We start from the raw sequence: 16672 nt of genomic DNA on the forward strand, positions 1-16672 counted from the left end.
TGTTAATAATATTTTGGAGTCTCAAGCCGCCAAATGCACATGGACGTTCTGAGGAGTATTCTCTGGGGGCTCGAAAATCCTAGCACAAATAATGTTTGAAGAATATACGCAAAATAAATATTGTTTAAAAAATGTAAATATATACAAATCAAAAATATAACAGTATTTAATAGTATATCTTTTAATCTGGTAATTTCTTAAAAAGAAATGATTAAAACGCCAAGCAGGAGCCGAAGTCACGTGATATTTGCTAAGTTTTTAGATATTGGACTCTTGATTTTAACTATTGCCTGTTTTTCAAGAACAAAATTATAAACTTGTAATTTTATATCAACGGATATCCAAGGTTCTATCTACATTCAAGAGTTATCATTACTGTATTCAATTGTCTATATGTACCAATTCTGCACTTTAAAATAAAATCAAAAATACTATATTAAATAAACATAATGATACATGTGTTAATACTGTTTCGGACAAAAACTGGTTATCTAATCTAATAAAAGGCTAGTAGTCCAGTCGTCAGATAGTTAACCCCTAAAAATCATACGAACAAGCTGACTTTTTTAGAGAATATTAATTTTGGGACCCCAAAAAAGATGCAAAACAGTTTACCACTTTTACCCCCGGTCTTCCCCCTAAAGCCCCCCTCGTAGGGGGGTAAGAACGCAAAAAAAAACGATTTACCAAGAACTGTACACCGTAGAAAAAAATGTTTCAAATAAAAAATGTAGCTGAGATATTGTTAAACAAAAATGTTTATAAGCATTTTTTATGTAGAATGAACCATTATGTGAATGAACTCTTAGAAACAACGCTTGAAGCGGCCGTCGATTTTGCATGTCAGTTACGCGCGCGAAATCAATATTCAATCAAATTTGTATCAGCACGACGGTAAAAATCGATTACAAAAGATGTTATACGAAAAATACTAGCCAAAGGAAAAACCATTTCAAAATACAGAGATGGTGTGCTAATTGAAACTGGAAGGATACAAGGGACGTATTTTGCACATCGACCCAAACTAGAAATAATATACAAGAGTCTGTTTAAAAAAAAGGAATCTATAAAATGAAATCAGAGCCAATAATCAAATATAATCAGTATATATCTGGAGTGGATCATCAAGAACAACTTATAGATTATTATTCATGACAAAGGAAAACAGTAAAATGGTCTACTAAAATTTATATCACTTTCGTATGTCAGTCATTAGAGATATGCTGACTTCAAAACTTACGGAAGAGCTGTCAATAAATTGTAAAGCAACATATTGTAATAAAATGCTAAGAAAAAGTTTGTTTTTTGTGTTCAGATATAAAGTTTTTTTTAATTTTATTTTTTTTACGTTGCTTTGTGAAGTTCATTGTAAGTTCAGTTTCCTAAGACTCCTTTCGACGTCAGATGGCATATAGGAATTATCACAATAGTCAGATGCCAGTGACGCCTTTAAGCGTTAAATTTTTTTTCTCCTACCCCAAGTCTAAATTTTATTTTTAAACTAACTTTGAAGATAATTGAGATAAAAGTAATATACAGTCTTCAAATTTTGTATTGGCTCTCTACTAACGTTCCTAAATATATGTTGCACCAATAGTGAGGAACTCATAATTAGGTGGCAGCGAATGTGTTAAACATTCATGTCTCGTTTAATTTGTAGTCTATAGAAATAAAAGAAAATCAAAATCTTCAGTAAAAAGAAGCTTTTTGTATTTTACCATTTTTTCTGTATCTTTTTTAGTTATTGAGTTATTTTGAAAAAAAAATGAGTTTTTTTGAGAAATTCTGAAAATAGTATCTTCACTTTAAACTCGGATTTTTTCAAAACTAAACCTGATAAACCAGTTAAACTTCCAGTATGTAATGTTTGTATATACATGAAGTAAATTTTAAATGAACAACAAATAGTTTAAACCGGGGTGGTTTTGCGGGGATGGGTTTGTTACTTACTTTCTGCGTCACAAAAAATATAAGTGTGAACTTATAAAGGTCGTGGCATATTATCATGCACGTTGCGTTTCCAGCACATAGCGTTTAGTTTCCGAAAAATATAATTTAAATGGTTTTAAATATTTACAACGCACACTGTCCGGAACATAGCGTTTCAGACACTTAACGTTTCCGTTCAGTATATTCGAAAACAATATTTTACTGATGCCGACGGCTACGTAACGAGTCGTAACCGGTTGGTAAGGATAATGTGAATTAGATGTCCGTCGTTTTCCCCTTGTTGTTTATTTAGGTATTTGTTTGATTTTGATACAGAGTATTTAAAAAAATAATTTTCGAGGCTATTTTGTCATTTATGCATGTGTTTTTATTGCTTTGTGACAATTAATCACTAAGTTAAGTAATCACTAAGTAAATAAATAATTAGGACTTTTATACGGAAGTGATACCTCTTCTTTTTAAAAATACTTTTTGATTTGATATGTATGGCTTCGTTAAATGTAGTATTTTGTTTTTTAACTGAAGGTGAAATTAAATTTACAACATATTTAAACTGAATCCTATTCATTCTAAAATATCCATAATATTTTTCATCGTCATCAATCAGATCTCTGTATAAAGTCCAGTATTCACATTCCTTCTTCCTTTCTCTTAGCATTGGATGTACTTCAAACCTTCTTTTTAACACAGTTTTCCATTTTTCATCGTTAAGTAGAAGAGCAATTGCACATAATTTTTGTCGAGAAAAGCGAGATCATATCTTCACCGAACCAAACTGAAACGTTCTATGTATGAAAATGTGAACGCGCAGCCCAATTGCTGGAGTGGAAACGCTACGTGCCGGAAACTATACATTCACTTAAAAGTGGACTTTTAGTTGTAACTCACCCTAAATTTTATGCAAATCGCTTTTGCTAGTAGTCATTTTAAAGGTTTTTTTAAGATCTTTAAAAAAGTTAATGAAAATATGAGAACGAGTAAATAACATCAGCTACACAGATGATACCGTCATATTAAGTGATATCCTAGAAGACCGACATATAACCTACATATACCTACCTACATACCTACATATAAGTAACACACATATAGTCGGATTTATGTGCTGAATCCTAATATTAAGAAACTTAAATATACGAAGATCAAAAATGCGAAACACTCGAAGGAAATATGATTCTATGGCTTTTTCCGTACTTCTTTATGGAACAGACGCATGGACACTGACAGATGCATCACCAACGTGCTTCAGGCACTTGGAATGTGGCTGTATAGACGTGTTTTGAGAATATCTTGTGGGCTATATTTCGAATGCGGAAGTATTTCATAGAATGAATACACAACCTCGAATATTAAATGCTATAAGGGCACGGAAATTGGAGTATTTTGGGCATATGCAAAACAACGAACAGTATGGACTTTTACAGCTGATCTTTCTAGGAAAAGTAATGGAAAAAAGAGGTCCCGGACGACGACATCTCTTCTGGCTTAAAAATTTACACACAGGGTTTTCTATGACAACTTCTGGACTGTTTCCAGCAGCGGTGGACAAGGTACAAGTGGCCATGATGATTCCCAAATTCCGGAACGGATAGGGACGGAAAGAAGAAGATATATGTATATGATTAAGAAAAATGGGAGTTAAGTATTTTAAAATTGAATTGAATCTAGAATAGTATCAACTGTCTTCCCGAGGCATCTACATATTGCAATTACGTTATCTTGCACCTTTGTACTTTATAAGACCGTTAGAAAACATTTTTTATAAGAGTTTTCCATGCTTACCGCTGAAACAAGAAGAAATAATAATTTCAAACTAGTTCATAATGTTTTAATTACACCCGCATTTCAAACTTCTTAAAGCAATTCACTTTTTTCTTTCTGTAAAAAAATCATAGTAACGTTAGGACAAAATGTCAAGAAATTTAACCTTGATAGAATAAAAACGACCAATTTCATCTTAAAAACAATTACGGCATGTCAGTCCAACCGCCAGGTCCAATTTCTTGGAAACAGCTGCCGCCAGCTGAAGCCTTAACACGTTTATTATATTAATCTACAAATCAACTAATTAATTAAAATGACCGGTTAAGCGGTAAGATGCGTAGGATGGCTTTTAAAGACCTGTGTTGTAAAGACGACAGAATTAAACAATATCTGGACCAAGAAATCTTATGGGAATGTCCGTTTTTTACAAATAATTAAACTAGAAAATAAGTTTAATCTCTTAAATTTATTGCCGTGATTTTTTTTGATAAATGCTATGGTATGTGTTTAAAAATAACATGGAATTTTAAAGAAAAGATAAATATAAATACAATAGATTATAACTTTCAAAATCCTCTCATCTACGAATATCCGGACTAACTTCTTTTTTCTGTAGACAAGAATATAAATTTGTAACAAAAAGCAAAAAACTCAAATACTTATTTATAAATAATAACAGCAAATGGTAATTTGAGATATTATATATCCAGAAAAGCAAAGTTGTAAAAGCAAACATTTCTATAGTACATTTGAAAATGATTGATAGCACAAGCTTTATAGCAAAGGTCTAAATACAGGATTGGTCAATGCAGAAAAAACGTAATAATTGAATCTTATCATCTTATCTGAATTTTCACTCGACAAAAATATGACCACCCCGACAAACCTCAAATGCAATATATTATAAAATGAAAATGAGCAAACCCAAAGGGATTAAGTAATAACTGAAAGCCTGGGTGACAGAGAACATAAAATCACTTTAATATAAAAAAAACTAAAATGTCAATATTACTTACCCACATTAATTTTTATAAAAATAGTAAACATTGGTTTAGGACATTTTACAATTTAATAATAAATATATTTCGGGTCTAGCGTCATGTAAACTTATAATTAATAATATAAATATATAATTACATATCTAAATACATAAGTTGTCTTCTTCCGATAAGGAGGCATCATTATCAGTTTCTTCATTTCCCACAGAAATAATAACTGGCTCTATTGTTTCCTCTTTTAACATATCGAATTTCCAGAATGTTTCTTGCTCTACTTTGACACGTTGTATAGCTTTTTGCCAATTTTCAGATGAAATTTTTGATATGGAGATGTATTATTATGTATTATTTCTCACGACACCCTTCATTTCAGCCCAGATTACTTCTATGGGGTTAAGTGGACAGTGATAAGGTGGTAATCGCAATACTTTAACTCCATATGCTTTTGCTATTTCATCTACGCTATACTTCTTAAATTTTGGTGAATATTGTTTACATGACGGTTTTTTGAGTAAACCTTTTGCTGGTACTACTATTTCTTTGGTTATTAACCATTCCAAGAGTTCTTTCTTTCTCCATTTAGTATTAGGTAAAGGTCCCTTTTATCTTGAATGGTAACTGGCATTGTCCGTGACTATTACAGAATTCGTCGGTAATAAATCTATCATTTGATATCAGTAGTCATTTATTCATAGTAGTCGTTCGTAGAATTTGAAATTAAATCGAATGCGAAACTCGCCAACTTTCTTCAAAACTGCTTCTCCTAATATTAAGACTGAAAACATACAATTATATCCAGACTTAAAGGTCTTTTTTTTTAAATACCATACAGAAGTCTTAGCAAGACCTTCTTCAGCCTTAAGTAATCCAACTTTGGACATAGGCCTCCCCCAAATCAATTCAGTGTTTTCTATTTTGCGCCACTTCCTTCCAGTTGTGTCCTCCGATCTTCTTAATATCATCAGCTCATCTCATTTGTGGTCTTCCTCTGTTTCTCTTTCCTAACCATGGTCTCCATTGTTGTATATCGTGGTTCCATCTTTTATCCTTCAGTCGGGCATTGTGTCAAGCGAAGCTCCAGTTTAATTTGGCAGCATGTTCTCCTACGTATTTTACTTTGGTTTTGTTTCTAATCCATTTGTTTATTTTTTTGTCTATAAGTCACACCCCGAGTATTGATCTTTCCATCGCTCTTTGTGCCTTTACTATTTTATCCATATTAGACTTGGTGAGTTTCCACTGTGAGCCATACGTGAGTATAAGGAGGATACACTGATCATAAATTCTGGTTTTCAAATATTGTTCTATTTTAGTGCTTTTCAAAATCCAACTCAATTTTCCAAATCCTACCTACGCTAGCCTTATTCTTCTGGTAATTTCGGCAGTTTGATTTTCTTTGTGAACTTTCATTATCTGTCCCAGGTATAGGTGTATTCGCTTACTGTTTCTAAATTTATGTCGTTCAACGTTATTTCTCTAATGTTCAGTGCATTTGTCATTATTTTTATTTTTTCCAAGTTCATCTTAAGACCTACTTTTTACGAAGCTTGAAATAGTTGCGTCATTATGGTCTGTAGTTCTTCGAAACTTTTAGCGAATATTACAATATCATCAAAGTATCTCAAATGACTCAGTTTTCTTCCATTAACATTTATTCCTTTATCTGCCCAGTTAATGTCTTTGAACACGTCTTCCAGTTCAAGTATGAATAGCTTTGGTGAGATAACATCTCCCTGGCGAATCTCCTCCAATATATGAGTGATAATTACACGGCGACCTTTACCATTTGAAAATTTTAAGCCCGTAGATAAACTTTCTATAAATTACTGACGAGCAGTTGTAACCAGTTTGTCTTCCCAAACTTTTTTTTACAAAATTCCCTTTTGTTTCCCAAAATTTATCACTGTTTTATCTAAATAAAAAATATTTTTGCCTTTTCTCCTCAATTTTCGAATTTCCCCTAAATATTGCCTCCTCCAAAAAAATAATTTCTTCTCTCTCTATGAGCGCAGATTGCCTATTGTTATTCTCATAAACAAATCCTAATTCACGTAGTTTTCCACAATTTATCTCTTTTAATGTTTGGCAAAGATTCGTCTTCATTAATGTCTACTAAAAGTTTATCCAAAGTAGGAATCTTTTTTTGTAAATCGAATCGATTGTTTCACAGTATTGTGTATATAAATGAGTTTTCTCCCTGTTGACGTTTTATGTGCTTCTGTAATACTTCCACTCTTTCGTTGCTTTAAAAGTTTATAAATAGTTGCTTCTCCAACTCCGGTCATATCTGAACACTTAAAAAGTATGCTCCGAACAGTACTTGTAAAATGTACAAAGTTTTCATTGGCACGGTTAAATGACATTTTAATTTCACAGGAGTAAAATTAGAGGTTGTGACATTTTTACTAGACAAGTTTACTTGTTAATATCGCTTTTTATTATAAAACTAATAATTCTGCGTGTTATAATCACAGGACTACAAACACAACCTGTTAATCTTAACTAAAATGATTCACAAACTGCAAAACACGTTTTGCCGCTTGGAAATTTTAATCCTTTCTAAGAAAGTTGAGCTCTTATAAATTGACCCTCCCCTTTTTAAGATTGTAAATATTTTGTACCTGTAGAGATAACGTACTTATATATCATTTGTTGATGAAAGTGACTACAAAATTTAAGATAAGAATTGAAATAAATTAGTATGTTTAAAAATTTTAAGTAAAACCCAAACATTTTCAGAATAATTCTGAATATATTATTTTAGAAAATCTTCATCACTGTTTTATGATGTTATATTGGGTTTTATCTCGCGTACAATAAAATTTATGCTATCAAGCATTTTCAAATGTACTATAGATATATAATACATCTTTAGAAATCAAAAACTCGTTAAGAGAAATGAAAAAAAGACCCGGCAAAGACGGGGTAGTGAAAAAACTAGATTGTAAAACTTTGAGGAGACTATTATATTTCTTTTATCTATTTAAAGTGGGATTCTTGTTCCAACACCCATTTCTGTTCTTAAATCTTATAAATTGCTTGTTATATTGTTATACTTTCGTTCGCATGTCAACTATATCTTCTAAATTTAAAATCATTTTACAAACAAATACTAAAAGACAATAAAGCTGTAAAATAGGTATTCCTCTAATAGTATTTTATATACGTCTCGTTGTTAATCCAATATTATTATACAAAAAAGTTAAGGGGAAAAAGGTTGGTAGATCCTCTCTCAATATTTAGAAAAATCCAGAAAAATATATTAAAAAAACCCGAAGTTAAATAAAACTTCGGTTTTATGTCCATGGTATATAATACAAATATAAATTTTCATAAAACCATTAAACCGTTTTGGAGCAATATTAAAAAATTTGGTTTTATTTTGTAACTTTAACATCCCGTAACTTTTTCTAGGTCATCATCATTGGCTCTACAACCCATAGTGAGTCTTGGCCTGTTCTAGAAGGATCTGCTTCCTATTCTTTGTCTTCTCCTGGTCCTTAAATCGTGCTCTTCTCCTCGCTGTATTCGGCCTTTGATTATAAATGTGTTTTGACGGCACCATCTCTCAGTGGCCTAACCACAGCAGCCTATTTATTTTGATAGACCTACCAATACTAGATTCTGTAATGGGTTCTTGTCGAAGAGTGAAATATTTGGCAATTTAATATTTTAATATACAAATAGCGAAGATTTGTACAAAAATATCGAATAAATACAACTATAGGTAGCGCTAAATATAACTGCTTAACCAGTGATTAAATAGCAAATAATAAACAGATCATGCGTATTATATCTTCTTCTTAATTAAACATAGACAAAACTATATAGTCAATAATTGATTTTAAACACTAGAATTTTAAAGTAAATAGTTAATTTAATACTAGATAACTAGATAAAACTTGTTAGACACAAACCAAGATGTGAGAAAAACACTTGATTATGTTTGAATTAGTTTATAATTTGAACTTTTACACTTGAAAATATGTTTATCTATTTTATTAATGATTTAGAAAAGTTTTTATTTGCACATTATTAAGAAAAATAATGCAAATATTATTCAGGTACATTACACTTCACATAAGAGTTAATAATGTGGTTTTGAAAAACTTCAAATTAAAATCTGGAGTTCGACAGGGATGCATAATAGTAATTAATTACTTTCGCACAAATAACTCAATTCTAGCAGAACTTAACATAAAAACTAGACTCATCACAACTATAAACCAAAATATACTGAGATATTTTATACATATAACTAGAAGAAGAGAAGGCATGGAGCGAATGATATTTGAAGGTAACGTAGCGGGTAAAAAATCCAGAGGAAGATCTCCAGTACGATGGCCGGACCAAATAAAGGAGATGACTGTTTACTCATTCTCCGAAGCAAACAAACACATTAAATTACATGACGCCACTACATCCTTACGAAGGAGAAAAGATTGAGGAGGAGACACTTCACTACAAAGGCTGCAAAGCTCAAAATTATAGCGCCTACGCCATAATCCGTTTTCCTGCACGCTTCTATAAATATGTCTGAGGATTTTACATTTAACAACAGCCTAAACGCAATCAAGTAATTTAATTACACCCAGTCTGAAAGACTTGGATATCCCTTAGAATGGCATTCGGATGTTACAATTAATTAGAGCGAGGTGTATTGATTCGTGTTAACAGTACCACTCCACCGCTCTTCAATGCTCCAGGCCATCCCTTTCCCCCTATAGCACTCTGATGCGCGATAGGGGCACACTATCAGCCAAATGTTTTTCGTGTGGAAGTCCTCAGTACAAGAACTTCAACACCATATCCTAACCTGATCAATGCAGGCTAGCGTGAGGTGCTCTTTTCCTGCTTTCTCTAGTGACGTATCATCAAACTGAAATTGCCTGCTTGGACGTCGATTCTCCGCTCCGGGCTGCGCCCAGTTCGGCGACTCGGTGCCTGAGGTTGAGGGCCCTTCGTGTTAATTTTTTTGGATGACTGTCGCCTTTTTGTTAGTATTTTTAAAATTTTTTTTGGTGGCCGAAGCCTTTATTTATTTATTTTTTTTTTGAAGATTATCCTGAAAATACACATCAATTATTAAAATTTGCAGTGTTGCGTGCTGGAGCTTCTTATGTTGGTAGAAGTCCCAGCACGCAGCACTGGAAATTTTAATAATAATTGATATTTATTTTCAGGACAACCTTCAAAAAATAATAATAAATAAATAGGCTTCGACCACCAAAAAAAAGGCCTTCTTCATCGTTTTTTTGTCATTGTTCACGTTTCTGACGCTTAAGTGAGGACAGGCTTGATAAGAGTTTTGTACATCAATATTTTCGTCGTGATAAATCAACTCTGCTAGGCGCACTTTTGCATGTAAGTAGGCCAAATCGACTTATTTCCATCCCTTAAAGTCGTGGCATAATTTAAGACCAATCTTTTTGTAACACTCTCTATATTACTGCATTAATAATAGTGTAGGCAGACGCTAAAAATTTATTGATTTTTTATTTACAGAAACAATTTTAGAATACCTACATTTCGCTATATCAAAGAAAAAACAAGATTTTATATTTATTTAGGAGTAAAAGTCTAGAATAATTACGAATAAAATGATTAAAAAAGTGTAATAGAATTTTATATTCACCGATATATATTTTGTATATCTATATGCAATTTGTTCAATCTTCGAAAGTCTCTACAAACACAATTCATGTCACAATATTTTAAAATATGGACAAACTTAAGCCTCCGCTACATTCGTTAAAGGAAGAATCCGTTGTCTAAAATAAATCGTCGGGAATCAAATTCCTTAGGTAACATAAAAAATAAGTACATAAATTTCAAGAAGTCAAAGTAACCGACTTTTAAAAAGTGTTCTAGAAATCGTTGAGAAAGGAAAGAAACGAAAAGGCACGTGGTGCCAGGTGCAAAAACATCTGCGGTGTAGAACCGGCCCGTTGCTGAAGAATGGCTCGAACCCGAGGAAGAAAACCAGCATATGTTTTTTCGTTAAACGGCCGAGGCAGAGGGATGCGTTTATTGGTGAAGACGACTGTAGGACAAGGCAAGAGACTTCGACCGATAATGACTTCCAACCGTGGGAATCTCACAGCTGCTTTGACGTAATAATAAAATGATACCGGCTTTGTCATCAATTGTCGTAAAAGATGTTCGAATATTAAATTTCATGCATTTTCTATACTGTAGGCCTTAAAATATATGAAAATATATATTGAAATCTGAAGAAAAATATACATAATAAACAAAAGTAAAATCTCTATGTTCGTCGGCATTTAAAATAGAAGGTATTGTCAAAACAAAGTTATACCATGCGGTCCATATGTATGGAATAAATTCATTTTTAGCGTTATTATGTACTATCTGAAAAAAAACCAGAAACAGGTCGATTTTTATTCTTATTCTTAAATTGACAACTTACAGTATGAAAATATTATCCCCTTCCAGCACTCCCTTTGAATTATAAGCACCCCCTCGAAAATTTTAAATAACAAAGGGGGTCGTGTGGCACCTTGTTAGAAAGGAATTTTAGTCCTCTTTTCAGCAATATAAAGTTTTTTGAGTTTGTGCAAGTCCATATTGCAGTATCGAAAACACGTAACATCTCAGTGGTCTTACTCTCAGTTCTAATCTAAGGTCTTGGTTGCAGAGAATTGTTTTCATTTTTATAAACGCATTTCTTGCTATTTCTATCCTGGCTCTTTTTTCGGTTGTTTGTTCATTATTGTCTGAAATCCAGGTTCGTAGGTATTTGTATTTATCAACTCTTTCTATAGGTACATTTCCCAAATGTATGTTTGTTGGTATATTTGTTTTCTTTGTTATTATCATGTATTTGGTCTTTTTTATATTCATTTTTGGAGTTGTTCAGCAGAGCTTGCCATAATCACGATGTCGTCTGCATATCTTATGTTGTTAATAGATCTTCCGTTAATTATTATTCCTTCACTTTGAGATAGTAATGCTTCTTCAAAAATGGCTTCACTATATACATTAAATAGTAATAGGGACATAATACATTCCTGCCTAACTCCTCTCCTGATTTCAATTTCTGGACTGGGTTCGTTATCTATTACGATTTGTGCTCTTTGATTCCAGTAGAGGTTTGTTATTATTCATAAGTCCATATTTATGGTCCATGTTTTTTGTCTTTAGAATTTGGACTAATATTTTATAATAAGCGCATACTACACTTCAAATAGAGATGTTTTATTGAATTTCAAATCATAACAAAATATAATATTGGTGTCACATATCTCTGATTGCGACCCAGTGCTTTAGCGAAGTTGAAAATTCTCTCTTCTAGAATATCGGATTTTCGCATGGATTCGACCGTCGAACGGTAAGCTGTTTTTATTTCGTTTTGAGAACATGTCACTCTTATTATATATGCCAGCAGAGGCGGACATTAGATTATTAATATTTAAGAATTGTTTTGTAAGTGGTATCATTGCGAATTGTAAACTTTAATTATTAATGTAATTAGATTTTGTAATATTTATAATTCAGTGCGTTTTTGAAGTTAAATACAGTTAAAAACTTCACTGTACTTCTTTGTGCTTCACTTAATCTCTGACCATACAGAAAAGCATAACTCCTACGAACAGAAACGTATTTAAATTTATATATCGATAGCCGGACTTTGATAATTATTAATCTCAACAAATTCAGAGTGTTTATAACTATGAATCATTGAAGTCGACCAAATAACTTGAAAACTGCTATAACATTAGAAAACTCCAGTCTGGAATCCAATTAAGTTTATATATGCAATTTCTATAAGATTATGCATTTTATTTGACCTAATTTTCTTATAAATATTAATATTATTTTTTGTTGTCAATATAAATCCGTTTCAATTTTTTTATTGCATCTTTAATCGCATTTTTAATCGCATCAAGCAGCTACATACCTACCCGGGCGAATACCTTCTAAATTATCACCAGTTTAATAAGCGTAAATATACATTTCCAGCTAAGGTTGGACAGCTTTATGGTTAATAGCTACCATAAAAATAATTTTAGGCATTTGCTACCACAACACTTTTACGGTTTTGTGGCAACGTAGAGTTGCGGCCGTTGAAAATTACTTTTCACCATTTTAAAACACGATATTGGTATTGTAATAGCTCGATTTATCTTACAATATACTGTGTGAATGTTGTCTGAGTTTAAATTGGAATATACAGGGTGGAGATGAATTAAATATTAAAACATAATATATGATGTATGTTGAAGACAATTTTTACAATATCGGCATCAAATTTTTGACGTCTTTCAAGGTCTCTGTTATAAAAGATAATAGTTACTAAGTAGTAATGCATTGATGCGGTTCAACCCGGAAGCCTGTTCAGTTTAATATTAATTTTTTAATAGTATCACTCCCAACTTTAGATTTTATATATATATATATATATATATATATATATATATATATATATATATATATATATATATATTGCGAGTGAATAAATAAAAGTAAAATGTAATAGCATGTCTCGCAAAACAGAAAACCAAAAAAGGTATATCGATGGAAGGCACCCGTATATACGTATTTCTGACTATTGGTCGTCTTCAGTACGGTGCAACCAAGTTAGAAAAGGAGCATGTTAACTTGGGAAAGGATCACTACAGGAGCAATGCGACCAATTTGTGGCATTACAGAGTTAGAAGTCCCTGATGGTTTCCAGGGCAACAACTAACAATAACCACGAAGGAAGCTACAGCTACCTGGGGAAAGGAATGTCAAACTTTGAAACGAATGGAAAAGAATAATGCGAGTGAATAATAAAATTAAAATGTAATGGCATGTCTCGCAAAACAGAAAACCAAAATCCGTAATAAAATTACGTAATACTATTTTCAATAAGCACTTTAATTATACAAACATTATTGTAGGTAATACAATTTATATTGATGTCATGTCTGCACTGTTTGCTAGTTAACGATGGAATGCAAAAGAGGTATTTTACCATATAGACTAATAGCCGACACTTTAAACTACGACTGGAGAACTAAGATTGGAGAGATCTTTTATATCGATCTTTTCCTGTAGTTCTGTTCTTTTTTTAAATTCTGTACATTTCCAAAATCAAAAGAATGTCTTTTTTCTCTAGAGAATGCTTATCTCTATACCATTCAAACCATAAACATTATAAATATCCCCATCTTCTCTGCTACTATCAGTATTATCATGACATATTAACTTGTATGACTTTCTTAATGGTATACGTAACCTCTGATAGTTATTCTAGTAGGTTATACTGCTATACATTTTTTTGTTCTGACTTTGTGACTGTTACTTAGAAACTTCGTCCTATTCTCAGAGAGTAGGTAAATCTTTAAACTATTATTCCCATTTTTCTAAAGTAATCGAGGAAATTATAATATATCTGGTTTTTCTCTCGACTATGATTTTATTCAATTTACAACTATCTGTACTGTTACTCCTTATTTTTCCGCGATATATTTTCTCAGCCCCTCTTTCATACAAAAATTGTGACTCTCTGATGGGCTTTTTTTTAAGATATTTTAATAAAAAAAGGATCATATTTCCAATAATTTTGGAGCGTTGTACTATTTTCTCTGCTTCTTTTACCATTGCTTTTTCTAAGTTAATATTCTTTACTTCGGATATCACCTGATCAATTTATTTGAGAGACCTATTCATGTTCCGTAAATCATCATACTGTTCCTAAGCTTAAGTTATCGGTTTTTATCAAATCTACTCGGGTAGATAGGGTAGATAGACTACTAGGTGGTATTAATAAATTTGTAAATTTGAGAATCAAGGAGTTAGCTGATGACTTATGTCTCTCTCCAAAAATTCAGAACCCGATCTGCAGAGCCTGTTCTACGGATTACAGCCCCCCACGAGGGCAAGAAATTTTATCTACAAACAAAAAATATTTTCTCATATAACAAACATGTTTATCTAATATACAAAAAAGAATCGGTACTCTATAATTTAAATTGAATTTATTACTTTATTATATACTTATATACACAGTGCGACCTCAATAAAATGAAACTGGAGGAAATTAGAAAATATTCGTTATACCAAGTAATTCGTTACAAATTACTTGGTATAACGTATTTTTTTCTAAATAGTTTATACGGTTTTGCCACAACAATTTAAATGAATTATATGGGATTAAATATGATGATTAATGAATATACCGGATTAAATAAACAGTGCATCTTTGGAATAATTTAAAACATGATTTTTTTGCTGAAACGGATTCTCGAAAATATTAATACATTATTTTTGTTTTCAGGATTGCCACGGTGTGCCTACTAGCCAAGGAAGCGCACCTGTCAGAGATGAAATCGACAATTATACATTGATGAGGGGCCTCCAAAATGATACACACACGGTCATTGAGTTTCGAAGAGCTTTCGACACCTGCGACCCGGACGATTACGTTTTATCAGTAAGTTTTTATTCATATTAATAGCCCACTGCAGGATCACTACGTTTATTACGTAGTTAATCAAACGCACATTTGTGCATACGTTTAAAATTAGGAGAATACATTAATAGCAGGTTGCTAGTAAAAAAGTGGCCGGAAATATTTTTAATTCAATTAATAATTAATTTTTTACAAAAAGTTTATTTCGTTCACTTATTTTTTTAAATAAAATACACTGCGTGTGACATGTGCATGTTTTTTATATCAAATTAAAGCTAATTTTTTCTTAATATGTTGATATAACTTTGCCTTAGAAAAAATGGTCGAAAATTAGGGTTTCAACTATTAAAACCGCAAGGTATAAAAGATAAAATAAAAGACAGCTAGCTAGCAATGCTACTGGTTTGAAGTGTCAGTTGTGTGAGATTTTAAAGCATGCGTCGATAGGTATATAATAGGATTAATATATTATCACTTATCAAACCAGTCTCGTTGCGCCCTAACTCGTATTTTACTTTATTTTGATAATTCGCGTCTTTAACAGCTGGCAACACTAATTTGTGACCATTTTTTCTCAGGCAACTCTAATTTGTGACCATTTTTTCTCAGGCTACCTTATATCATCATATTAAAAAAAATTAGCTTTTATTTGATATAAAAAAACATGCATATTCGTAACGAGTAACGTATTTTATTTAAAAAAATAAATGAAATAAAATATTCGTCAAAAACTAATTACTATTAATTGAATTAAAAATATTTGCGACCAGTTTTTGACTGGCAAACTATTATCAATGTACTCTGCTAATTTTAAATGTCTGTAAGAATGTAAGGTTGATGAACTACGTTATGAACGTAGGAATCCTGCAGTGGATCTTGTACTATTAGAAAATAGCTCAAAAATCAAAATCTACCCTATGCCAATATGTGCTTTTCCTGTGGGGGTGATTACCACATTAACTCAGGAGTTAACAATAATATGGTAGTCGCTATAATAGTGAATTTAAAGGAGTTTTTGTGAAAAGTCAATATTTTTGTAATTATTTGTAAATGAAAGCTAAAAATTACACGTCAAAAAAGCATGTTTTTAAACAGGTTTTCGCGAATAACTCCAAAAATTTAGATTTTATTGAAGAAAGAGAAAAAGATGGGGTGCAACAATGGGAGATTGCTGCACAAGACCTTCAAGAGTGAAGGAAAATAGTAAACGCGTCCAAGTGAATTATAGACTCCAAAGAGAGTTCGTACATGGGGGACATTACCCGCAGTTGAGGCTTCTGGTTATTATTTAGGGGCATTCAGTATATTGAAATAACTGCTTTGGCAGCATGTCGAATTAAAGATCTCGCAACGCAATCTCTTTCTGTCTATTGTGATACCACTAGAGAGTGCCTCGGTGAACTTGGTTTTTTAGTCTGTACGAACTCTTACAAAGTTTTTGTAAGGATATTACTGGATCTGGCTATTAGGCGGACGACTTTTGTAAATAGGAATTTGGATTCTATTCTTCTTCGATATTATTGTGTATGAGTTCTTTGTT

At 32.0% G+C, this 16672-nt stretch overlaps 1 protein-coding gene across 1 annotated transcript in view; it reads left to right on the plus strand.

The window, feature by feature from the left end:
• Positions 1-16672, plus strand: part of LOC140437528 (MOXD1 homolog 1) — an 83582-nt gene that overhangs the window by 45843 nt on the left and 21067 nt on the right. The window contains exon 3 of the mRNA XM_072527105.1: positions 14998-15153. Within this exon, the coding sequence (XP_072383206.1) occupies positions 14998-15153 (156 nt within the window). The remainder of the gene's footprint in view (positions 1-14997; positions 15154-16672) is intronic.

Source organism: Diabrotica undecimpunctata, chromosome 3 (assembly GCF_040954645.1).
Source record: "Diabrotica undecimpunctata isolate CICGRU chromosome 3, icDiaUnde3, whole genome shotgun sequence".
In the NCBI taxonomy this organism is placed as follows: Eukaryota; Metazoa; Arthropoda; class Insecta; order Coleoptera; family Chrysomelidae; genus Diabrotica; species Diabrotica undecimpunctata.